The sequence below is a fragment of the Amphiura filiformis genome, chromosome 7, assembly GCF_039555335.1.
Source record: "Amphiura filiformis chromosome 7, Afil_fr2py, whole genome shotgun sequence".
NCBI lineage: Eukaryota > Metazoa > Echinodermata > Ophiuroidea > Amphilepidida > Amphiuridae > Amphiura > Amphiura filiformis.
Genome location: NC_092634.1, coordinates 43,078,696 through 43,105,355, shown reverse-complemented (window position 1 = coordinate 43,105,355; position 26,660 = coordinate 43,078,696). Strand labels below are relative to the sequence as shown.

At 36.4% G+C, this 26,660-nt stretch overlaps 1 protein-coding gene across 1 annotated transcript; it reads left to right on the top strand.

Annotated features, from left to right (window-relative positions):
• Positions 1-1,743: 1,743 nt before the first annotated feature.
• Positions 1,744-25,986, top strand: LOC140157870 (uncharacterized). Its single transcript, XM_072181118.1, has 9 exons — positions 1,744-1,757; positions 10,258-10,329; positions 12,692-12,766; positions 13,393-13,461; positions 19,329-19,403; positions 20,950-21,024; positions 23,316-23,387; positions 24,025-24,168; positions 25,816-25,986. Exons 1-9 carry the CDS (start codon positions 1,744-1,746, stop codon positions 25,883-25,885), a joined length of 666 nt encoding a protein of 221 aa, XP_072037219.1. The 3' UTR covers positions 25,886-25,986.
• Positions 25,987-26,660: the final 674 nt, after the last annotated feature.

Sequence of the window (26,660 nt, the reverse complement as noted above, 5' to 3'; positions counted from 1 at the left end):
CAACATTTTCAGTTTCAATACAGTGGAATTTTGGCACAACAAAGCCGCTTTTACACCACGTATTAATACGTTCAAGTATGCACGCAAAACTGCCGGTTGCATGGTAAACATAGTAAAAAGCAAGGCCATTTAAGGTTTGGAATATACCAAAATTAAGCTTAAGAATCCAACTTTCAGCAAATCTTATCATTTAATTATGATTACTTTAATCACTATTTTATTCGGTAAATTTTTTATTTCATCAATTTTTTAAATGCAAGCTATGCTTGAAATGTGTATCTTCTTGTTATCATTTTTATAACTTCTACACAGTCAGAGATCGTCGTCAGAGAGCATATTGCCATAGAAAAACGGCGGAGTCTTTCCTATGTACGATATTTGGCTGCACAAGCTTCCTCGGTAGCCCCGATGTAATCATTGACACTGTTGTTTTCCGTTGCGACTGCATATTTCAAACCCTTCGCGAGCAACTGGGTTTGGGAAGTAGTCAGTTTATGCTTAGACTTATTTATTCAACCATTTCTTAAAATGCGCATTCTATTACTAATAGTGTTGCTCACATCCAATTGGGGACTCTTGCGAGATCTTCTTGGATTTTTTTGTAACTATTCCAACTTCTTAGAGAAACGATAGGACCATTTGGCTCTGGAATTCAAAGACCACAAAACTGAAGCGGAAGAAGCTTCAAAGAAAGCATTCACCAACTCACAAAGACAGTCCCATTTGTTGGTTGAAGTGTGGGAATGTATCAGTTTCCCAAATGCATGAACTGTTCAATATTAATCAAACCGTTTCTGTAGTGTTGTTAGGACTTTTTGTTAGAATGTTGTTGAGACCAAGTTTAAAAAGATTTTTAAAGAAACACATTGCACATTTTATACTGCTACCTAATATATAGTTCAAGTCCATAAAAATCCTTCACCAAATGTCCGACTGCTCTTTCTGATCATTACGTAAAATAAACTAGGCCACACGATGTCAAACGAATAAAGTGCCGATGTGATGATCACGTGATTCAATTAGCTAATCAGAATCCCATTTCCGTGTTTATACTGTAAGCAGCGCCAATTCGGCAGGCCGCTGAAGAACTTTGCCGAAAACTGTAGTTTGACCAGGACAAAACTCACAAACATGATCTAATAATTCATGCCTTTCTTTTCAAAAGGACCAAAAGTTCTTAACAAAGCAATATTTCACACCACATATCTACTTACATATACTCAGCAACCGTAAAATCAAACAGCACTGGTTCAATATAACAAAGATCTGGTGCTCTAATCACTCTGAAACACAAATAAAAACTATATGTGACCCCTCAGCACAACTGAGCCCGGATGTCGCCAGTGCCACTATTGAGATATGCTCCATTGAACTTAACAATAATAAACAATAGGAAACAAAGGATTTATTGACTGTTTTATTGATTTTTCACTACTTAAATGTCAAGTACTATAGACATGATATACATCATTTTAAAGCTAATTTCAAGCAGAATATTTTGGTTGAATATCTCAAAAATGATGATTGGTGACATCCGGGCTCAGTTGTGCTGAGGGGTCACATATAAGAAGCGGTTGATTGGTGCTTGATTTGTTTGTTTGTTTCTACCTATCTCTGATTTCGTGCTTTTCGAGCTCAAGCACTGGTTTATAGTCGGTTTCCCCGAAAGGGAAAAAATGAAACAGTGATGACAGCTTTTAGGACATTTATTAGGCTTATGCGTTTCTAAACTTTGACATAATTATGTCTCAACCCTGGTAAGTTGTAAACTAGAATGCCGCAAAAGTTACGCGCGTTTTATAATAACACGAAGTTTGCAGTATGGTGCACTTACACAACATCTAAAAGTCTTGGCAGGCCCTTCAGAGACTCCTTATGAAGGGACACCAAAGGAACACGGTTTAGATACCTGCAAAAACAACCCACAGAAGACACAGATAACTTCAACACGGTATCATCATCGAGGTTAATAGGAGCATTTTTCCGTAACGGCGCTGTTCACTCAGTAGTTCTTTTCTCACTATTTGTACAAGTGTATTTCGTGATTCAATTCACATCAACAGCTAGTATCGGTTATAAGTATTTTCCACGTTCAATCTAGTTGGTGTAAACTGTATTTTTGTTATTTTCATTATTCACCTGTTCGGCAAACTCTGATTACGTATCATCGATGCGCAAAACTTTACTGCGCAATTTATGATAAAAGGGGGTCATTGGGGTAGCTGCAACTAAAAAAGGGGGGTCATCGGGTATGACTTAAAAAAAGGGGCCATCGGGTATAGTCGACTTCAAAAGAGGGGGCCTATTGACAGGCACATACCGTCACTTCCAAAGTTGAGCCCCCCCCCCCCCCCGAATTAACATATCTTAAAGTAAACAAAGACAGAGACAGTTACAATGGGTGAGCAGAAAGATGTATTTCATTAGCTGGTATGATTTCCGCGCGTTGCACAGTGCAAATAGTGAATTGTGATGTGTACCAGAATAATTCCAATCACTAATACCACTGGTAAGCTTAAGCTACAATTTTAATTTGCTACTTGAGTTTTAAAAAACCGAATAACGATACTTGCAATTTTCGGAGATGAGAAAGCCCTGTAAAAGCTCCATCTTGTAGTCGAACTAACGGATTATAAGAAAGAACCCTGTGATATGAATCAAATTATAATTATGTTAAAAACTAACGCCACATTCTTATGTTTGCTTGAATATGTGCATCTTCCCCGCCCTACATAATAATATTATGTGCAAGCATAGACATGTTGCAAACTTTGTCCAACATGCTGCAAAATAAGTATTTAAAATATCTGCCTCCTAAATAAACAGGTTAGGTTACTTACTGTGGAGCAGATTGAGATAAACAAATCACCAAGTCAAAGTACAGTATCTGCTTTGTAATTTATTTCGCCCTAGCACCTGGGCAAGGGTGCTATTAGCTCTCATATTAATAATTGATATGTTTGTACATATGATACATACATGTTTATAGGCTTTTCAAATGTAACCTATCCTATGCAACGTAATGAAACAACAGCGTCAGTTGCAATAAAAAAAAAACACTTGTCCTCTAATCAACGGGATAAAAAAAACGTAGAACCGTCTATGGAGCCTCAAATGTCACATGCAGGAATGTCTACTTATGTCTAAATGTTACCAGTCCCTAATAAGCATTAATGGACACACCTCTAAAAATGGATATTAGGCTATATCTATAAACTTTAAATAACATACAAGTGAACAAGACGGTCACAGTTGAAGAAAGTTCCATTTTCTATTGACGATATGTTGTTATTCGTCAGGTCACTGTTGTAAGAATCAGAACAGTATATTAGTTATTAGTGTATTGTCCACATAACTATCTTATATTCATTTGTTCTAAAACATTTAATGCCACCTATGCCAGCGGCCCCGTCATCCGACAGGACGGTATATCGCGATCCTAATACACTTTGCCACATGCCAGTAAAAGAAGTTTCCAATTGAGGGTCTGTTGTAAGCCGAATATACTTTAATTATATGGCTCACTTCAGCTTTAAATATTGCAAACTTTGGCGCGCTTCGCGCGATTTGTTTCCAAAAAGTGCTATTGGAACGGGAAAGTGGGACGGCTTTAAATTTTGGAGAACAGCTGTTCAAAAAGTGTCGAAATTTGCAATGTTGTGCCCCTTCTCGAAAAAGCTACGTCGTTGATGACCTCTGAAGTTACCTAAAGAAACGATATTTGCATAGCGTAAGTAGCGACTATGGCATAAACGGTTTTGCAGTGCACACATTATAATTATAACATCGTCCTCATTATGATACAAAGGCAGTCTCACTCTCGCTGATGAAAGATGGAGTACCATTTAAAGGTAAGAATTCATTTCTGTGTTTGGATAAAAGTTTAAATTTAGTTCATAAATAAATGAGAAACTCACAACGATGTTATAACAAACATACTCTTATGTATATGAATTTTACACCCTATTTTGACCCGCTTTTAGGGAATAAGTACTTATATGAATACAATTCAAAATATGAAATTTTAAGCTCACAGGACAATTAATTTGCATACAATCCAGGTTAGATTTTGCGTCCAGGTTGGCTTTTGGGTGCGTTACTTTTCCGGAGTATTACATAAGCAGAATTAATTATTATAATGTTTTTGGTGGGTTTTTTTGCATAAATTGATATATTACGGTATATTCCTGAGCGTAATAAAGACGCTTTTTGAGATTTGTATCCAAAATATGGGTATTGTTGCGATTAATCACAATTTGCCACATATTAAATAAAATGCATATTAAAAAATAGGTACAAAGTGCCAAAATGGTTTCGAAAATGTATCTGGCAATGAGCTTTCTACTATGGTTCATTATGGAGATAAGCCCGGAAAAACGCAAAATGGTCAATTCAAAAATCCAGAAAATCGCATCTAAAGTCTAGAAACAGCAAATTTTATATTATGCAAAGTAAATCGAACAGTATTTTTTATCCTAGACTGATGCCCTCAGTCGTTAACGTTCTGGGCTGACAACTTAAGGGGGACTATATCGTTGAGAGTGCAATTTTTTAACACCTGAATTTTTTTTTTTTTTTTTTTTATTCTTTGTGGTAAGTTGGTTTTACATATAATTATAGTAACATCAAACAGAATTGAAATAAAAATACATTGAATTTGATGGGTCACATGACCCGTTGCTATGGTAACGGCCGCCATCTTGGATCGACAAATTCCGCATATTATAGGTTTGCAAACAAGATATCTCAAAAACTACAAATGCTAGAGACTTGAAATAAAAAAGTAATTAATCTGCACTTTCTTATCTACAAAATGAGCCTCAATAAAGAGGTTCATGTACCCTTAAGTAGGGTTAATATTTGATTTAGTTTTTTTCATGAAAAACAATAATTATTGATTTGGTCAAGGTCATTAAAATATGTTCCCATGGGAGGAACTTAATTTGTTTGGCTCATTTTATAGATGTTCCCATGGGAAGAACTTCATTTGTTGGCTCCTTTTATAGCTATCAGTGATAGCAACATCTTGGCCAAATTTGAAGGTGGTAGCCCTATACTTTTCCAGATAGGATGTCTGCAGCGGTGTCACATGTTCAAAATTGTGTTTTCGAGTTTAATTAGTAAAAAAGTGTGTTAATTAGCATTAATTAAAAGTACTTTTGAACAATTTTAGCTCAAAGTTATTGCAAATGGATGAATATACACATAGTAACAATGTAAAAATTGTTATTTTGCTGCAAAATGTGAATTTTAATTGCAGAAATTGGAACAAACTACCTGAAATTGGCTTATATCAAAAAACAATACAATACATAAGATAGAACAATAGAATACAAAAGAATTCAAAATATATAGGAAATACATAAGGCCAAGTAAAAAATAAAACATGTTTCACGTCCGGGTTTTCGAAAAAAATGAGGAAGAGGGGGCTTTTTATTTTCTATTTTTTATCGCAAAATTGGTGTAAATACCCATACTTAGAGCTGTTTTAGCGTATACAATAATGTCTGGAAAAAGGAGGAGGCCCTTTTTTATTTGTTGTTCTGAGAGTTATACCCCCTCTAATGATCACACATCACACAACCTTCCTAAAGTGTTTCTTGTATCTTAACAAGGCTATAGAATGCATCCCAACTTCCTAGACATATTTTTTGAAAAGTTATAACTGAATTTCAAAAATAAAAATATATTTGAGGAAACCTCAAAAAAGGAAGCGGGAGGGACGTGAAACATGTTTATTTTCGTATTTGGCCAAAGACATTTACCGCATTTTCACCATCCTTTCACACAAAAGTTATTGTAACTTTGCGAAGGAAGATCCCATTTTAATCAAATTTGAAGAAAAAGAAAGATTACATTTTAAGCATTATTTTAAATCAATATTCTCATTTTGTCATTTGAAAACATATTCAACGATATATTCCCCCTTAAAAACCTTGTATTAAAACAGTGTCGGACTTTCCTCCAGAATCTGGGGAAAACAGACTGCACAGTTGTGTCCGAGACTACGCATTGCTGTCCATTATTATTATTATTATTATTATTATTATTATTATTATTATTATCATTATTTTTTTAAACCATTTTGTTGTTGTTGTCGTTGTTGTTGCTAAACCAATAATAAAATATCATTTATATAGCGTATTGTGAATCACAGATTCCAATATACACTTACACTATTATAACACTTTCAAACTTTAACAATCAACAAAAGATGATGTTTACTTGAATATTAAACTAATATTAACAAAGGCATAAAAATAGCAGGCCAGCAGGTACTTATATTAGTTATATTATTAGCTTATATAAGGTAAATTATAAGCATTATGATTATCATCATTATTTTGATTTGTACCATTTTTATTATCATCCATAGGTATGGTCAAAACAACAAATTAACAGATATATTTGGCATGTTCAATAATACGATTCATATTGAAATAGTGTAAGTTTAGTTGTTATTAAAGTATAATTAAGTTTTTATAACCATTATGTTTAAAATTCGAAGCGAATAATGTACTACTGCGTGGAAAATGCCCTGCAAAGTGTTCCAAAATGTTCCCCTGATCATTAAATTTGTTGTCACCAAGTGTGAGCCCTGTACCCCTTACAGTTGTCCAAGAAATGCATTTCTAAAATTTGACCTCTGCATGACCTTTGACCTGACCCCTGCAAAATGTTTCCCTGGTCATAAGATTTGTTGTCACCGAGTTTGAGCCACATACCCCTTGCAGATGTCCAGATAATGCAGTTGTAAGATTTTACCCCCTTAATGACCTTTGACCCCAATTCTGTGTGCAAGTTATAAGCGTGTGGTATAGCCGGGGCATATATGCAAATGCCGTCATTGTGCTATATAATATGTTGCAGAAGAAGCAATTTAAAGGTATTTGGTTAAATACCGGAAATGCCCCCTTAATGACCTTTGGTCCCAATTCTGTTTGCACCCTATGGACACTGGGTATAGCCGATGCTTATGTGCAAGTGACATCATTGTAGGATGTTATATGTAGGAGAAGAAGCATTTTTAGCTGAAATCACATTTTTGGCCTACTTGACCCCTCTGTGACCTTTGACAACTTAAGTGTCATGTGACATGTATGGTCATGGTCAATGATGGTTGCGACCAAGTTAGGTCAAAATTGGTCAAAGCATGTCTGAGCTAGAGCAAAAAATGCCAGAAAATTGCCAGAAAGAAAGAAAGAAGAAAGAACGGGTGGTAAAACAGTACCTAGCTCGGGGGGTTGTAAACCCCCCAGCTAGGTAATACCGGTGTGTAATATGTATACATTTAAATTCATGTGATTTATAAACCCATGGATAAAAAGTAAACCGAATCCCTCGCCGCTTACAACTGCGCATCTTATTAGTTATGCTTGAATTAACGACTGAAACAATAGCGTTCGTATCGTTTCTATTCAGACTCGTGAAAATATTCCTGCGCGACTTTGGTCGTGAGCCCGTGCCCTACCGTGCCGTTGTGATTGCTGTTCTAAAATATACGCGTTAAAAACACAATCAAAAGGTTAAATTGGACAGCAATGCGTAGTCTCGGACACAACTGTGCAGTCTGTTTTCCCCAGATTCTGGAGGAAAGTCCGACACTGTTTTAATACAAGGTTTTTAAGGGGAATATATCGTTGAATATGTTTTCAAATGACAAAATGAGAATATTGATTTAAAATAATGCTTAAAATGTAATCTTTCTTTTTCTTCAAATTTGATTAAAATGGGATCTTCCTTCGCAAAGTTACAATAACTTTTGTGTGAAAGGATGGTGAAAATGCGGTAAATGTCTTTGGCCAAATACGAAAATAAACATGTTTCACGTCCCCTCCCGCTTCCTTTTTTGAGGTTTCCTCAAATATATTTTTATTTTTTGAAATTCAGTTATAACTTTTCAAAAAATATGTCTAGGAAGTTGGGATGCATTCTATAGCCTTGTTAAGATACAAGAAACACTTTAGGAAGGTTGTGTGATGTGTGATCATTAGAGGGGGTATAACTCTCAGAACAACAAATAAAAAAGGGCCTCCTCCTTTTTCCAGACATTATTGTATACGCTAAAACAGCTCTAAGTATGGGTATTTACACCAATTTTGCGATAAAAAATAGAAAATAAAAAGCCCCCTCTTCCTCATTTTTTTCGAAAACCCGGACGTGAAACATGTTTTATTTTTTACTTGGCCTTATGTATTTCCTATATATTTTGAATTCTTTTGTATTCTATTGTTCTATCTTATGTATTGTATTGTTTTTGATATAAGCCAATTTCAGGTAGTTTGTTCCAATTTCTGCAATTAAAATTCACATTTTTGCAGCAAAATAACAATTTTTACATTGTTACTATGTGTATATTCATCCATTTGCAATAACTTTGAGCTAAAATTGTTCAAAAGTACTTTTAATTAATGCTAATTAACACACTTTTTTTACTAATTAAACTCGAAAACACAATTTTGAACATGTGACACCGCTGCAGACATCCTATCTGGAAAAGTATAGGGGCTACCACCTTCAAATTTGGCCAAGATGTTGCTATCACTGATAGCTATAAAAGGAGCCAACAAATGAAGTTCTTCCCATGGGAACATCTATAAAATGAGCCAAACAAATTAAGTTCCTCCCATGGGAACATATTTTTAATGACCTTGACCAAATCAATAATTATTGTTTTTCATGAAAAAAACTAAATCAAATATTAACCCTACTTAAGGGTACATGAACCTCTTTATTGAGGCTCATTTTGTAGATAAGAAAGTGCAGATTAATTACTTTTTTATTTCAAGTCTCTAGCATTTGTAGTTTTTGATATATCTTGTTTGCAAACCTATAATATGCGGAATTTGTCGATCCAAGATGGCGGCCGTTACCATAGCAACGGGTCATGTGACCCATCAAATTCAATGTATTTTTATTTCAATTCTGTTTGATGTTACTATAATTATATGTAAAACCAACTTACCACAAAGAATAAAAAAAAAGAAAAAAATTCAGGTGTTAAAAAATTGCACTCTCAACGATATAGTCCCCCTTAAGTTGTCAGCCCAGAACGTTAACGACTGAGGGCATCAGTCTAGGATAAAAAATACTGTTCGATTTACTTTGCATAATATAAAATTTGCTGTTTCTAGACTTTAGATGCGATTTTCTGGATTTTTTGAATTGACCATTTTGCGTTTTTCCCGGGCTTATCTCCATAATGAACCATAGTAGAAAGCTCATTGCCAGATACATTTTCGAAACCATTTTTGGCACTTTGTACCTATTTTTTTAATATGCATTTTATTTAATATGTGGCAAATTGTGATTAATCGCAACAATACCCATATTTTGGATACAAATCTCAAAAAAGCGTCTTTATTACGCTCAGGAATATACCGTAATATATCAATTTATGCAAAAAAAAACCCACCAAAAACATTATAATAATTAATTCTGCTTATGTAATACTCCGGAAAAGTAACGCACCCAAAAGCCAACCTGGACGCAAAATCTAACCTGGATTGTATGCAAATTAATTGTCCTGTGAGCTTAAAATTTCATATTTTGAATTGTATTCATATAAGTACTTATTCCTAAAAGCGGGTCAAAATAGGGTGTAAAATTCATATACATAAGAGTATGTTTGTTATAACATCGTTGTGAGTTTCTCATTTATTTATGAACTAAATTTAAACTTTTATCCAAACACAGAAATGAATTCTTACCTTTAAATGGTACTCCATCTTTCATCAGCGAGAGTGAGACTGCCTTTGTATCATAATGAGGACGATGTTATAATTATAATGTGTGCACTGCAAAACCGTTTATGCCATAGTCGCTACTTACGCTATGCAAATATCGTTTCTTTAGGTAACTTCAGAGGTCATCAACGACGTAGCTTTTTCGAGAAGGGGCACAACATTGCAAATTTCGACACTTTTGAACAGCTGTTCTCCAAAATTTAAAGCCGTCCCACTTTCCCGTTCCAATAGCACTTTTTGGAAACAAATCGCGCGAAGCGCGCCAAAGTTTGCAATATTTAAAGCTGAAGTGAGCCATATAATTAAAGTATATTCGGCTTACAACAGACCCTCAATTGGAAACTTCTTTTACTGGCATGTGGCAAAGTGTATTAGGATCGCGATATACCGTCCTGTCGGATGACAGGGCCGCTGGCATAGGTGGCATTAAATGTTTTAGAACAAATGAATATAAGATAGTTATGTGGACAATACACTAATAACTAATATACTGTTCTGATTCTTACAACAGTGACCTGACGAATAACAACATATCGTCAATAGAAAATGGAACTTTCTTCAACTGTGACCGTCTTGTTCACTTGTATGTTATTTAAAGTTTATAGATATAGCCTAATATCCATTTTTAGAGGTGTGTCCATTAATGCTTTTTTAGGGACTGGTAACATTTAGACATAAGTAGACATTCCTGCATGTGACTTTTGAGGCTCCATAGACCGTTCTACGTTTTTTTTATCCCGTTGATTAGAGGACAAGTGTTTATTTTTTTTATTGCAACTGACGCTGTTGTTTCATTACGTTGCATAGGATAGGTTACATTTGAAAAGCCTATAAACATGTATGTATCATATGTACAAACATATCAATTATTAGTATGAGAGCTAATAGCACCTTTGCCCAGGTTCTAGGGCGAAATAAATTACAAAGTAGATACTGTACTTTGACTTGGTGATTTGTTTATCTCAATCTGCTCCACAGTAAGTAACCTAACCTGTTTATTTAGGAGGCAGATATTTTAAATACTTATTTTGCAGCATGTTGGACAAAGTTTGCAACATGTCTATGCTTGCACATAATATTATTATGTAGGGCGGGAAGATGCACATATTCAAGCAAACATAAGAATGTGGCGTTAGTTTTTAACATAATTATAATTTGATTCATATCACAGGGATCTTTCTTATAATCCGTTAGTTCGACTACAAGATGGAGCTTTTACAGGGCTTTCTCATCTCCGAAAATTGCAAGTATCGTTATTCGGTTTTTTAAAACTCAAGTAGCAAATTAAAATTGTAGCTTAAGCTTACCACTAGTGGTATTAGTGATTGGATTTATGCTGGTACATATCACAATTCACTATTTGCACTGTGCAACGCGCGAAATCATGCCAGATCACATCTTTCTGCTCACCCATTGTAACTGTCTTTGTCTTTGTTTAGTTTAAGATATGTTAATCCGGGGGGGGGCACTCAACTTTGGAAGTGACGGTATGTGCCTGTCAATAGGCCCCCTCTTTTGAAGTCGACTATACCCGATGGCCCCCTTTTGTTAAGTCATACCCGATGACCCCCTTTTTTTAGTTGCAGCTACCCCAATGACCCCCTTTTTTTTTGCTTGCGGCTTACCCAATGACCCCCTTTTTTCTAGACTAGCATCATCAAAATGCCACAAAATAATGCCGAAACTTTCAAATTCTTAATTTCAACAAATTTGTATTGGAAATTTGGAAAATTTGAAACAAAATAATAGAATTTTGATCCATTTTTTCAAAGTATTATACTCAATGACCCCCTTTTTTTTTTTGTTTGTACCTAATGACCCCCCTTTTTTTTTTTTAAATAACGTTTTGTACCCAATACGCCCCTATTTCGCGCTCCGGTAGGCATATACCCGTCACTTCTAAAGTTGAGTGCCCCCCCCCCGGATGTTAATGCCACACGACTCGTAATCCAGTTGTTGTCGGTTCGACTCCCACTTCATCCATATCGTCTATGCTCGCGTTCGTCATGTTTAGACCTTATATGAACAAAATGAACTACAATAATGTAGTCACAAAAAGATTGATACAGTATATGCCATTTGGTGAATTTTCAAAAGTTTCAAATCAAAACGATCAAAACGATCAAAACGATCATGGCCAAGCTCGCTTGCCCGCGACGAGCCCCTGTCGACTATTCTAACTCTGTACCCGATTTATTCAATTGTAAATTTGAAACGCATGGATTGTTACAATGTTTTACTGCTGTATATGCGTTGAAGATGCGATCGATTTTATCTAGCGGTCGTTTCACATCTATAGCTCTGCGTGCTCTTTTTTAATTTTGCAACTTGTACAAATGCACCACATTTCATATACTGGTATCAATCTTTTCAATTTAGTAATTTCTGCTAGCATATGTGGTATCAAATTAGAGCTAAAACATGCTGCACACGATTGTGTCAATCAAATCGTCAAAACATAAAGCAGGTGTAAATTCATGACGGGTTTATATTAGTGAGGACTTTCTTTTTGTGTTGTGTCTGTAATAGATTCTTTATCTTGGAGTTTGAAAAACGTTAGATAACATTAGACCTTGAACTTTTTGGTAAATCTCACAAGCCTTTGCGTATTTACCCCTGGTGACGTGTATTCGATGCGCACATCTTGATTGCGCACTTTGATCATAAATTGCGCAGTAAAGTTTTGCGCATCGATGATACGCAATCAGAGTTTGCCGAACAGGTGAATAATGAAAATAACAAAAATACAGTTTACACCCACTAGATTGAACGTGGAAAATACTTATAACCGATACTATCTGTTGATGTGAATTGAATCACGAATGTACAAATAGTGAGAAAAGAACTACTGAGTGAACAGGGCCGTTATGGAAAAATGCTCCTATTAACCTCGATGATGATACCGTGTTGAAGTTATCTGTGTCTTCTGTGGGTTGTTTTTGCAGGTATCTAAACCATGTTCCTTTGGTGTCCCTTCATAAGGAGTCTCTGAAGGGCCTGCCAAGAATTTTAGATATTGTGTAAGTGCACCATACTGCAAACTTCGTGTTATTATCACAGAGGAGTAAGATAAGACAGAGCGCGTACCACCAGTCAAAGTCTCCGCCTCATCCGATAATGAGGGCCGATTGTTCCATGAAATGCGACAGGCGAGACTGCTACGCAATTACCGCGTATTTTCATGGTCTATCGCGTAATCGCGAAAGCACGCAACGCTCTATCGCGTATATACGCGAAGGCACGCAGCGCTGGCGTGATTGTTTGACACAGCACGATCGAACAATCGGCCCTCATGAATGTGCGAGAACTGGTACCATACAATACACGGGGACTTTGACTAGTGGTACGCGCTCTGTCTTATCTTACTCCTCTGTGGTTATTATAAAACGCGCGTAACTTTTGCGGCATTCTAGTTTACAACTTACCAGGGTTGAGACATAATTATGTCAAAGTTTAGAAACGCATAAGCCTAATAAATGTCCTAAAAGCTGTCATCACTGTTTCATTTTTGCCCTTACGGGGAAACCGACTATAAACCAGTGCTTGAGCTCGAAAGCTAAAGCACGAAATCAGAGATAGGTAGAAACAAACAAACAAATCAAGCGCCAATCAACCGCTCCTTATATTGTTTTTATTTATGTTTCAGAGTGATTAGAGCACCAGATCTTTGTTATATTGAACCTGTGCTGTTTGATTTTACGGTTGCTGAGTATATGTAAGTAGATACAGGGTGTCCCAAAAGTCTCGATACCTTTTTAAACCATTGTATCTTTAAGAAGAAATAGTATACAGAAAATATGAAAACATATTTAGAAAGAGGACATTTGGGCAATTTTTTGGTACCAAACTTGTTAATATTTGCATGTTGTAGTATGAAGATACGAGCAAATGTTTATCATATTGGAAAATCGTTCTTTCAACCGGAGAAACAAAAACACTTAATTAAATGCAAACGAATTGTCAAATTAACACCCTCTTCTGCATTTGCTCACAATCCTAACAAAGTGACTTGGTAAAGTAATTTTCCTTATCTCAAGGATTTTATAATGTTTTGATTGAGTTGATACCCCTATCATTACTGAATTGTCACATTGAAACTCCCCTTTTCATGCTAAGTCAGAAGACATTATGCATGAATATAGCGCATATACAAAAATGGTTAATGGGAACAAATCACCAGGAACATTGTCAAATTGAAACACAATTCCCAACAACTTCACATTATTTTTATTTTGATCTTCCGTAGTTTGGACTTTTTTTTGTTTTGCAAGTAGTCTATTCGGAATATGTTCAAGATGTCCATCATATAAATTCACACACTCGCGTACTCTGACGGTGAAGTACTGAATGACGCTTCTGCAAGTGTCTGTTTCAAGTTTTCTTATCTCACTCTTTATGTTTTCCTTCAAGTCGGGTATGCTGCGAGGTTTTGTGCTATACACTCGGTCTTTGAGATAACCCCACAGAAAAAAATCAGGTTGACTTAAATCCGGAGAATGAGGTGGCCAAGTTTGATCAGTTTTGAGGAACATGATCTTCTCATGGAAACGATTTTCAAGCCATTGGAGAGTCACTTTGGCTGTGTGTGTGGAGTCGCACCGTCCTGTTGAAACCATTGTTTTGCTCTGCTACACCCCCCCCCCCCATTCCATTCAAGCGCATTCAAGCGGTTTGTTTTTGCACAGTGCTGATATTTTGTATGCACGAATAAGTGATAAATGGCGTTGTATCAACATGACTTACAATATTCAACAACAAATTCACATTCTTTGGTTTTATGCCGAAAAGAAATCGGTCAAACTTACTCAAAAGAAGTTCAACGAACATTATCAACTCACTGGACATGCTCGAGTACCATCAAAATGCTGCATAAAAACATTGTCAACAAATTCTTTAAGACAGGATCAGTACGTGATTCAGTGCGCTATGGACGTAGGAAGACAAGGCGATACACGAAACATTGATAAAGTAAGACGTGCTGTATCAGCAAGCCCAAGAAGATCTGTGAATGTTCAGAAAAGGAATGACTGCTGTATGGTACTACGCGTTATGTGCCTATACATTCATCTAACATTATTTTTAAGTAGGAGGCACAGTTTGGAACCAAAAAAATTGCCCAAGTGTCTTCTTTCCAAATATGTTTTCAAATTTTTTGTATACCATTTCTTCTTAAAGATACAAAGGTTTAAAAAGGTATCGAGACTTTTGGGACACCCTGTATGTGGTGTGAAATATTGCTTTGTTAAGAACTTTTGGTCCTTATGAAAAGAAAGGCATGAATTATTAGATCATGTTTGTGAGTTTTGTCCTGGTCAAACTACAGTTTTCGGCAAAGTTCTTCAGCGGCCTGCCGAATTGGCGCTGCTTACAGTATAAACACGGGATTCTGATTAGCTAATTGAATCACGTGATCATCACATCGGCACTTTATTCGTTGAGCAGGCTGCTTAATATCGTGTGGCCTAGTTTATTTTACGTAATGATCAGAAAGAGCAGTCGGACATTTGTTGAAGGATTATTATGGACTTGAACTATATATTAGGTAGCAGTATAAAACGTGCAATGTGTTTCTTTAAAAATCAGGGTTTTTTTAAAGCATCAATATCTACCAAAAACTTTACAAAACGTACAAGAGGCTCCAAAGTTAAAACAACACTTTCCTCTGTGACTTTTCAGCCTTTTTAAACTTGGTCTCATTTAGGAAAGTCGTAACAACACTACAGAAACGATTAATATTGAACAGTTCATGCATTTGGGAAACTGATACATTCCCACACTTCAACCAACAAATGGGCCTGTCTTTGTGAGTTGGTGAATGCTTTCTTGGAAGCTTCTTCCGCTTCAGTTTTGTGTTCTTTGAATTCCAGAGCCAAATGGTCCTATCGTTTCTCTAAGAAGTTGGAATGGTTACAAAAAAATCCAAGAAGATCTCGCAAGAGTCCCCAATTGGATGTGAGCAACACTATTAGTAATAGAATGCGCATTTTAAGAAATGGTTGAATAAATAAGTCTAAGCATAAACTGACTACTTCCCAAACCCAGTTGCTCGCGAAGGGTTTGAAATATGCAGTCGCAACGGAAAACAACAGTGTCAATGATTACATCGGGGCTACCGAGGAAGCTTGTGTGGGCTTGAGTGCGAGCGTTGCAGCCAAATATCGTACATAGGAAAGACTCCGCCATTTTTCTATGGCAATAGGCTCTCTGACGACGATCTCTGACTGTGTAGAATTTATAAAAATGATGACAAGAAGATACACATTTCAAGCATAGCTTGCATTTAAAAAATAGACGAAATAAAAAATTTACCGAATAAAATAGTGATTAAAATAATCATAATTAAATGATAAGATTTGCTGAAAGTTGGATTATTTAAGCTTAATTTTGGTATATTCCAAACCTTAAATGGCCTTGCTTTTTACTATGTTTTCCATGCAACCGGCAGCTTTGCGTGCATACTTGAACGTATTAATACGTGGTGTAAAAGCGGCTTTGTTGTGCCAAAAATGCAAAATTCCACTGTATATTGAAACTGAAAATGTTGCTTATCCTCCCTTCCGGCATGCCAAAAATCATGCCTTTTCCGCACCAAAACACTCTCGGTCGCATAATATTACACAGTCTGCCGCATCACATAGTGACGTATCCGACATTTTTAACATTTTTGAGAAAATTAGTATACTTGTTTGTTATGTTCTACTCTATATATTCACCAAAAACCATGCCTCAAAGTGGCTTAATTAGTAAGATATTAATTAATTTAATTATGTCGTATTTGCAAAATCTTGAAATGTGTGTATCACATAACAACGTATTTGCCGATCATCTATACTGCGCAAGCCCAGTATGTAGTGTCTGCAATTTGAAGAATTTGCCGTTTCACATAGTGACGTATTTGCGCGACTTTGTAATTGCACGGTAACATTGGTGACTTGTGCTTTTCACATACGGACGTATTTGCGCAACTGTTTCACATAGTGACGTATTTGCATGACGTATTTTATTTAAAATTTATTGTTTTGCAGAGTAAGTTATGCTCTGATAGTGATAACCGAATTACATCGAAAATGTGGTATATTTGCATTACGTTTAACCCGGTTTTAATTGACAATAATGTTTTAATCAAGATTATATGCGCAGCAAATGAAAATCGGTAAATTTTCAAATTCGATTTTCTCGAAATGCGTATTTTGCAAATACGTATAATGTGATGCGGCCGACGGTATGTATTGTCATTGACAGTGCCTATGGGGTTTTCAGGGTCAACATTTCGGGTCAACGGTAACTAACAGATCTTTTCCGGTATGAGACTGAATACTTCTAGAATTCATCTTCTGCCATAAATATTTAATGACCTAGTACAGTGGCGCACCTTGCACAATTGAAGGGGTGGGTGTAATATAGTCCTAATCCTCCAAAAACACATGTTACTGGTTTTAAGAGAAACCATTTTTTGACCACATAGTTGTGAAATCAGATGCATTAAGTACATAAAGCATAAAGTACATGGGTTTTGCAACAGATAATGTGAGTTGCTGGAATTATTTGTGTAATTATTAATTTGAAACCAGTCACTTGTAATTTGAGGGCTAGCACTATGTTGCATAATAGATCATGTACTAATATTGTTGTTTTTGTACCTTCTTTCTAGACCCTGGAAACGCTAAATAAATTGGATATTTCTTATAAGAAAATGACAAATCTAAAAATTTGGGATGTAAAAAACATGTTCTCAGTGATTCCAAACAGAAACTCAGCTTTCAGTGTTTCTAGATAATCTGAGAAACTGCACTGAAATGTTGGTGCAATATAGTGTAACCCAAAATAGAAGTGACTCGTTTAAAGGTCCGTAACCCGATCGACAGCATCATCCCCCGATTTTTTTCATTGTTGATGAGGTTTTGGTATCACATAATAGATACTATTTTTCTCATTACTATCCTGAAATTTGACGCTCCAAGTCGATGTATTTCCGGAGAAATCGTGGAACACAGCGGTTTTTACAGGCTACCAGTTTGTAAAAATAAAAATTACTTCGGATTTCTGGGTAGGGAATTAATTGCGAACCATCGAGACGGTATGCCGTATATAGTTATAAAAAAATCCACGATGTATATCGTGGGCTGAATTGCTCAATCGGTTAGGGCATTGTGCGTTACCCGAGAGGTACCCGGTTCAAAATCTCGTATCGGAAGATTTTTTTTTCCTCTCCATTTTTAACCCAAACTTTTTTATATTCATTTGAAATGTACATATTGCAAGGGGAAATATATTTTGTTTCCTTTTTTTCTGAAACGGTACGAAAACAACAACAAATATTTTCCGTTCAATACGGGCCGGGCATTGTACGCGCATGTCAGCATTCGTCATACGAACGGGAATTGTTGTTGCTTGCTTGCCTGCCCAGAATGCAATTCACGTATACCAAGGTATTGGATTGCAAATTTGGCTATTTATTCACATTTACGCTGAAAATGCTCTCATTTTTTCACAAAGCAGCATAAAGGGGGCGATATTTGATATTATTATGTAATTTTAAAGACAATCCATATCCAAAACCAATAGGGTTACCTGATTGTACATGCTGTTTAGATAATCATTAATATTCCTGATTATATAGCACATAGTGTTGATAAGCGCAATGATCAGATGATTTTTGTTGAGAATGAACTAAACACCAGCTTTACAAATATGTTTTAAACGCAACTGTTTTGAATGCAGTAACAAGTCGGTTGAAAAATAGGTGAGGGTTAGGACTATATTACACCCACCCCTTCAATTGCATTGATATTAATTTTCAATGTTGTTTGTTTTCAGTCAAAGGAGGAAACAAACGGCACGGCTGCGTGGTTTTATGCCACAGCATATCTAGATTGTGGTCTGTATCTCTGTTCTCTGTATATGGAATGCAACTTTTTTGTTACTTAATTTGATGGCTATATATGTCTCAGTCTGACCGTATTGGCCTTCTTGAAATGTCTTAATTCTTTTGTTTGTTATTATACTCTTTATCATGGCTATTGCACTGTTATTGTATTGTACATTTGTACTGTGAAATAAATCCTGAACCTTTTCCTACATGTGAAATGATTGTTTACGATATTTTCGTTCATTTGAGTGCGAACGATCATCCCACGATTGCCTCAAGTCATTTGGGCGTTTTCTTACACTATAGCATATTGGATGAGACACATGTTATTTGTCCAGAACATAGGCGGCGGAAGCGGGGGGAGGGGGGGGGGCACGTCTTGCAGGGGGACGTGCCCCCAAAAAAAAAATCACAATAGAAGTAAAAATAAAACAATAATTGCCCTGTGCATCTTCCTTTTTAGCACGAAAATCACCGTGTTTTGGGCCCAAATAGGGTATAATTGCACAATGGCCTATCAAGTAGCAAAACACACAAAAATTACCAGTCAAATCGGAAGAGACTATCCTGGTCCCCCGACCGCCCCCTTTAAATTTTAATGCTTCCGCCGCCATTGGTCTAGAATTAAAGATATTTTATCGATGCTATGATAGTCTGTAGCATGTCCTTTTGGCATTTAATAAGCAGGTTTTTTTTTAAATTTTTGTTTGCAGTACAATTACATCCGATTGTCTGCGAAACTTGTCAGGAAGAATATTTGGTCCGAACAGTTCATTCGTTGGTTCAATGTAAGTTGTCATATGTTTTTCTTGTTATTCATAATAGAAGAATACTTCAATTTGAGGGTAGATATAGCAATCACAGGGTAAACAGTTACCACATCAACAAAAACTTCTGCCATTTTTGTTCAATTTCAATGGCATATAAAATATATGAGCAAAATGGACGTAAATGAGTGTTACTATGGTAACTGTCCACCCTGTGACTTCCACGATTACCCTCACATATAAGTACTCTTGAATAATAAAGGACATCATGTGATAAAAGCTTTGTAATTCAAGAATAAAACAATTAAAGTAATTGAATACCTGAATACAAAACCCTCCCAAGTTCATGGAAAGTGATTCTGAGAAAACGAAAAAACAAATGTGTATCATATATGCTGGGTATAGGCCACACTGGATTTCACATGCTCAATAGACGCACGTAGAGGGTGGGTTTGGGTTCAACTCTTATACATATGATCGGCCTATGTATAAGCAACAATTTCACATGCTTAACTCAATTTGGCCAAAGTATGGACTTGGGTGGGTTTTGTATTCATGAATTCAATTGAAAAAAGTCCTGTTTTGCTAAGATTGCCATACAAACTGCCCGAAATTGGCAATTGTACTCTCTGGTTTTTTTTAATGTGAACATTTAAAGCAATACAATGGTATACTTTTTATATCATAAATGCACTAAATAAGAGGCACTGCACAACTACTTTAAATCAAAGGAAGCTATCATAAGAGACTAATCTCAATTTACGCATGCGCAAAAAGACAAAATGGTATTATCTGGTTATTAATAAAATATTAGACCAAATGGTCTATATGGTTAGTGGACTAAACAATATTAGACTAAGTGGACATTAGACTATTATTAGACTAAGTGGTAATTAGCCTTTCTGGTAATAGACGAGTTGTATTATAGACCAAATGGGTACCAGCTCAAATGGCAATAGACCCTGGTATCAATCTTTTATTTGTCAATTTAGAGCGTTTGGTAGCAAATGGTGGTATCGGATTGAAGCTAACAAGATTCTACACACGAACGTATCAATCAAATTGTCATAACATATTAAGGTTTAGATTTATGTCTGGTTACGTAAGTGAGGACTTTTGTTTTCAGTTGTGTTCATATTGGACACGACTGAAATGTTTTGTAATTATTTCTTCAAGATCCGTTGTTCCTTTTTTTCACTAGAAAAATGCACAATTGCGATGCGTCAACAAAATTATATCAGTGATTAAACCTCATGCATAAACATCATAAGACCATCGTTGGTATTTTGATATAAAGTTATTAAAAAAATACCAAAATCAAAAGTAGCATAAAAATCCACCATTGGCGGCCCATCATTGTCCTCAAGTAATTAAATTAAACACGCCAGCGCTGCGTAGATGAGCGCGCGTCATGTATACACGAACGCAAATTCGCGTCAGTGCATTTACAAAAATAAATGCATAAAACGCACTAATGAAACGTCAACTGCTATTTGTTGCCCCATGAATATAAATACCGTTTATTAATATATGTTTACTGTGTGTTGTTTTATTTTTGTCTTTATAGACACATCGAATTTATGCCTAAATTGCAGGAAATATCCCGAAAGATATTCGATGGTATCTCATATTTGGGTAAACTGTAAGTTATGAGTTTTAAGAGAGGTAAATAAAACCTAAGCGCTGCAAACGCTAAAAATGTATGTTAGATTATTATAGTACTCACCGTACCAGTTGTAATGTCCAAACTGAATATACGTGTACATATATATATTAATGTGAAAGAATATGAATATACATTCCATGGTATCAACACAGCCAAAGTCTATCCCAGAGCCAGTCTGTCTATCGGAGATAGTCAGAAATTGCTCAACTGCAAAACAGGAGCGTCATAACAACATTTTTCTCATAGTTATACTATCTTTTGAATAAAGTGCTCAATCCCAATTGGGAGAGCGTATAAATATTCAAAGAACACACCTTCCAGAATAGGTAGTCGTTACTCTTAAGTTTCATGTCTAAAAAGGCAATCGTCAGACGACACGATGAAATCCCTTGGAGGCTCTACCATCTCTTGGGAATGTGAAAGAATATACATTCCATGGTGTCAACACAGCCAAAGTCTATCCCAGAGTCAGTCTGTCTATCGGAGATAGTCAGAAAGTGCCCAACTGCAAAACAGGGGCACAACACAAGCATCAGCTGAAGCCAGTTTCTAAAAAATATCATACAGAATTGGGGTCAAAGGTCAATAAGGGGTTACTTCCGGTTTATAACCAAATACCTTCAAAATGCTGCTACTTCTTAGTTCAACGACATCACTTGGTCACTAGGATCAATGGGTGGTGGCACAAATGACAAGTGAACAACTTGAGGTCAAATGACATACACAGGGTATTTTTAATTCCTATTGCCAATTATCATCTATGTGAACACAGCAAATGCTTTGCTAAGGATCTGTTTTGCTGAGTTCTTTCTTCTGTCAACATAATGAGTCATCGTAGCCATATGCTTTGAGCCAGTTTGACCATAGTTTGACAAAATGACCATTGGGTCGGGGCAACTTTTGATTAACTTTTGGTCAAAGGTCAACCACTTCTGGGCATGCCAAAAACGCGATTGTCACTAAAAATGCTACTCCTTCCCCATATTACATAGCACAATGATGTCACTTACACACATTTATCGGCTATAGCCAGTGCCTAAAAGTTATTGCTGCTGCTTCCGCAAATTACATAGTACAATGATGTCACTTAGTTATTAGAACCATTGGCTAGTGGCACAAATGTCACGTGAACAGCATGAGGTCAAATATCATACAAAAGTCACTATGGCTGAAAATAAGATTTCTTGTGACTTTCACTAAAAAATTCTACTCCTTCCACAACTTACATTGCACATTGATGTCACTTGCATATATGCATCAAGATCATAGGCTTTGTGGGCTGTAGCTCGGCCAGTTGGACATTGCTGTCTATTTCTTTCTTCTGTCAAAAGACCGAGCCATCGTAGCCACATGCTTTGAGCCAGTTGACATAGTTAGTCACTATATGACCATTGGATCAGGGCATAAATGTCACATGATCATGATCATCCACTTCCGATCAATGGTCAAAAACAAAAGTTTCACTAAAAATGCTACTTCTTCCACATACATAGCACAATAACGTAACTTTTACTAATGCTGATCGGCTTTAACCAGTGTCTAACAGTTGTACACCAAATTGGGGTCAAAAGTCCATTAGGGGTTATTTCCGGCATTCAAATAACTTGAGAATGCTGCTGCTTCCGCAAATTACATAGTACAATGATGTCACTTGGTCACTAAAAATGTCACAAATGGCACAAATGTCACATGATCAACTTCCGGTCAAGGGTCATCCGCTTCCGGTCAATGCCAAAAATGTGATTTTCTCTAAAAATGCTACTCCTTCCACATAATAACACATAACGTCACTTGCACACAGCCTTTGCCTGCAGCCAGCGTCTAAAGGTTATACAAAGAATTGGGGTTAACTAGGGGTTACTTCCGGGATGTAACCAAATACTTTCAAAATGATGCTGCTTGCACAAATTACATAATACAATGATGTTAGTTGGTCACTAGAGGCATTGGCTGGTAGCACAAAGGTAGCGAGAACAAATCAAGGTCAACGGTCATACAAAGGTTATTATTTCCAAAAATGTAATTTCACGTTATTTTCTCTAAAAATGCTATTTCTTTCATAGTTTACATTGCGCATTGACGTCGCAGAACAAAGGCCTTATGGACTTTAATAGCTGGGCCAGAGTGCAATCATGCCTAGTTGATATGGCATTATTACTTTTGATTCAGACTGATTCATAAACACGTATTGCCCACCTTTAAAGGCAGTATCAGGTATACTAATCAAACTTACTGATACTACGTTTTTATATAATTGCCATTCGCAGAAGACTACGCTACACCGAATTGACTCGTCTACCAAAAGGATTATTTGATAATACAATGATCGGGTCTCACATGTAAATATAACAATATTTCTTTCAAATATCTTGGCGTTGAAACATTATAAAACAATCATGATAGTTTGAGTACATAAAATTTTAAGATTAGTTTCTGATTTTCTCGACATTCAGACACAGAAGGTATCTTGAAAAGTCTGAATGTTTGATAAGGGGTGGTGCAATAATTATGTGTACCCCCGGGGTGGTGAATTATAGGCAGGTTGAAAGGGGGGGTCAAGCGATTTTTGGCAGGTCGAAAGGGGGAGGGGGCAAGTGATTTTTGGCACAGCTATTTTGGGTAACGTTTCTATATTATGCCCTAAAAAGTGTAGGAAAACGTTAGGAACACGTTCAAATATGCAAAATTTCCTGCTCGCTGCGCTCGCACTATATGATAAGACAACTTAAGCTTTTAAATTCAGGTTCCAAAAAATCTTGCATGTATAAGGGGGTGGGGGCAAAGATTTGTTGGCACATCAAAGGGGGGCAAAGATTTTTTGGCACGTCAAAAGGGGGGAAAACATTTTTTTGCACGGTCAGAGGGGGGCAAGCGATTTTTGGCAGACCAATTTGAGAATTCACCACCCCGGGGTACACATAATTATTGCACCACCCTAAATTAATGTGTCAAAATAACGCTTCTTATTACGTCAAGGGACCTATCCAGAAACCGCCTAGAGTATTTGGAAGATAACTTCTTGGAGTCTTCACCAACGCTAAATGGGCTATTCCTGTACAGAAACAACCTCACACATGTATCAGTCGATGTCTTCGCAGGGCTAAAATCTCTTAAGACATTGTAAGTTAACTTTTTGATAAAAATATATCGAGCCAATTTGTTTCTAACAGCAACACCTTTGTCATTTTCTAATTTGTCCAATTCAAACGGTTATAGAGTTTTCTTAAAATGTGTACCTTTCTGCCGTTGATAGCGTTTTGGGCCAGCTAACTCCAATCAGGGCGGAATAAGCGAAGCGGAAACTGAAAGCGAGGCAAAACAATTTAATTACATTTTCACAGTATTTGCTAGGTAACAGATAACTGTAAGGACTATATAACTGAAACTTGGTCCATATATAGTACAAGTACAACTGCTACTTTTAATCTGCATAATTAATTAGGACTAATTTCTTGAAAAATTACAATTAGCTCTATTGTTTTTTTACTTTGTAATTATTATTATTATTATTATTATTATTAGTAGTAGTAGTAGTAGTAGTAGTAGTAGTAGTAGTAGTAGTAGTAGTAGTAGTAGTAGTAGTAGTAGTAGTAGTAGTAGTAGTAGTAGTAGTAGTAGTAGTAGTAGTAGTAGTAGTAGTAGTAGTAGTAGTAGTAGTAGTAGTAGTAGTAGTAGTAGTAGTAGTAGTAGTAGTAGTAGTAGTAGTAGTAGTAGTAGTAGTAGTAGTAGTAGTAGTAGTAGTAGTAGTAGTAGTAGTAGTAGTAGTAGTAGTAGTAGTAGTAGTAGTAGTAGTAGTAGTAGTAGTACTATAGTAGTAGTAGTAGTAGTAGTAGTAGTAGTAGTAGTAGTAGTAGTAGTAGTAGTAGTAGTAGTAGTAGTAGTAGTAGTAGTAGTAGTAGTAGTAGTAGTAGTAGTAGTAGTAGTAGTAGTAGTAGTAGTAGTAGTAGTAGTAGTAGTAGTAGTAGCAGTAGTAGTAGCAGTAGCAGTAGCAGTAGCAGCAGTAGTAGTAGTAAAATAATTTAGAAGTCGAAAGTTGAAAATTTTGTGTTGAAGAAATCACAAAAATGAACTGACCGCCAGGAGGGCTCAAACCAACGACCTCCGAATTACTAGTCGCGGCGCTCTACCACTGAGCTATGACAGCATCTAGTGGCGAGGATCGAGACCTATGCAGGTTTCGTCTGTGACATGCCGCAAACTTAAGGGCGATCGCCCGTGTTCTTTAACGGTGATTCTATTACTTCGCGGAACAATATATTTTACGAGAGAAATTTGTGACGTAAATAACCCTACAAGCTGATTTGCTCGACAAACAAATACAAAGACGAAAGAAATTTGAACAAATCGTAGCGTAGCATGAAAATCACGAAAATGAAGTGACTACCAGGAAGACTCGAACCAACGACCTCCGCATTACTAGATACATGTGGGGGGGTGGGGAGGGGGTGTCGGGCGGGGGGTGTATGTGTACTGAGTCTAACACTTTCGCAAAGTGTGAAAAAAAGCAAGCAAAACATGTGTGTGACCACGAATAAAGGGAAGAAAAAACCCATTGATCAGATCCAAACACTTGCATAATGAGAGAAAGAAAGAACAGCCCAACCAAAATTCCTTTGCTTGTTCTTTCTTGGCAAAGGTCATGTGACCTGAGGAATGTAAATACTACGCCGAAAGAAGACTATTATTATTATTATTGTTGCTGTTGTTGTTGTTGTTGTTGTTATTGTTGTTATCATTATTATCATTATTTATTATCTTTTATGACAGATTATTGTTTCAAAATAGACTTACAGAAATACCGACACTAAAACACTTGCCGAAGTTGGAAACCTTGTAAGTAGGCCATGTTTTATGTGTAAAATAGAGCTATAATATCATTACTGCCGTCGAGCAGGTGAGTGTGTAGTAGTAGAGAGGCCATGCAGCCAAAAGTTCTCTGTTTAACGATTTTGTAGGCAAAAAAGAAAACAAAAAAAGAAAGATGGTTATAGGAGAAGAACACGTTTTTGGTGAAAGGCGTTTCTGCACAGAAATTAATAACAGTTTTCGCATTTAGGCCCGCTGTTTTATATTGCACATTTCTGACTGAACTCTTGAAGCAAAACTGAACACAAATTTTATTATCTGTTCATCAGAATAAAATACTGCATCTACCGTGCTATAGCTGGGCCTACTCAAATGCCCCACCAAATGCATGATGTGACGGTAGAACCCCGTGTTACATTATGTCACGTAGACAGCTTGCTCAGGAATGCGTTGAATGCGAGCTAAGTACGCACGGTGTGAACTTGACATTCGTAGAGATACTAGAAGAGGGTACATAGATTATGTAATGAAAATGACATTTATATTTTGTTAACGTTAACAAAGATTATTTTCAAAAATCTTCATGTAACCTTTTTTGGGACACCCGGCACAAGGGGGTGTGTATGTGTGGGTTATGGTACGCTATTTATGTTGGTGTTTGCTGTCAAACGAAGACGGACAAGTTTGTCACGAGTGAAACGATGACCTATCAGCAATAGCTGCAATCGACTGCGATTAACGTTAAAATGACTTTGACGTAGTGTCCCCGTAAGGATACTATAAGTTTTTGCTGCAAATTGACATTT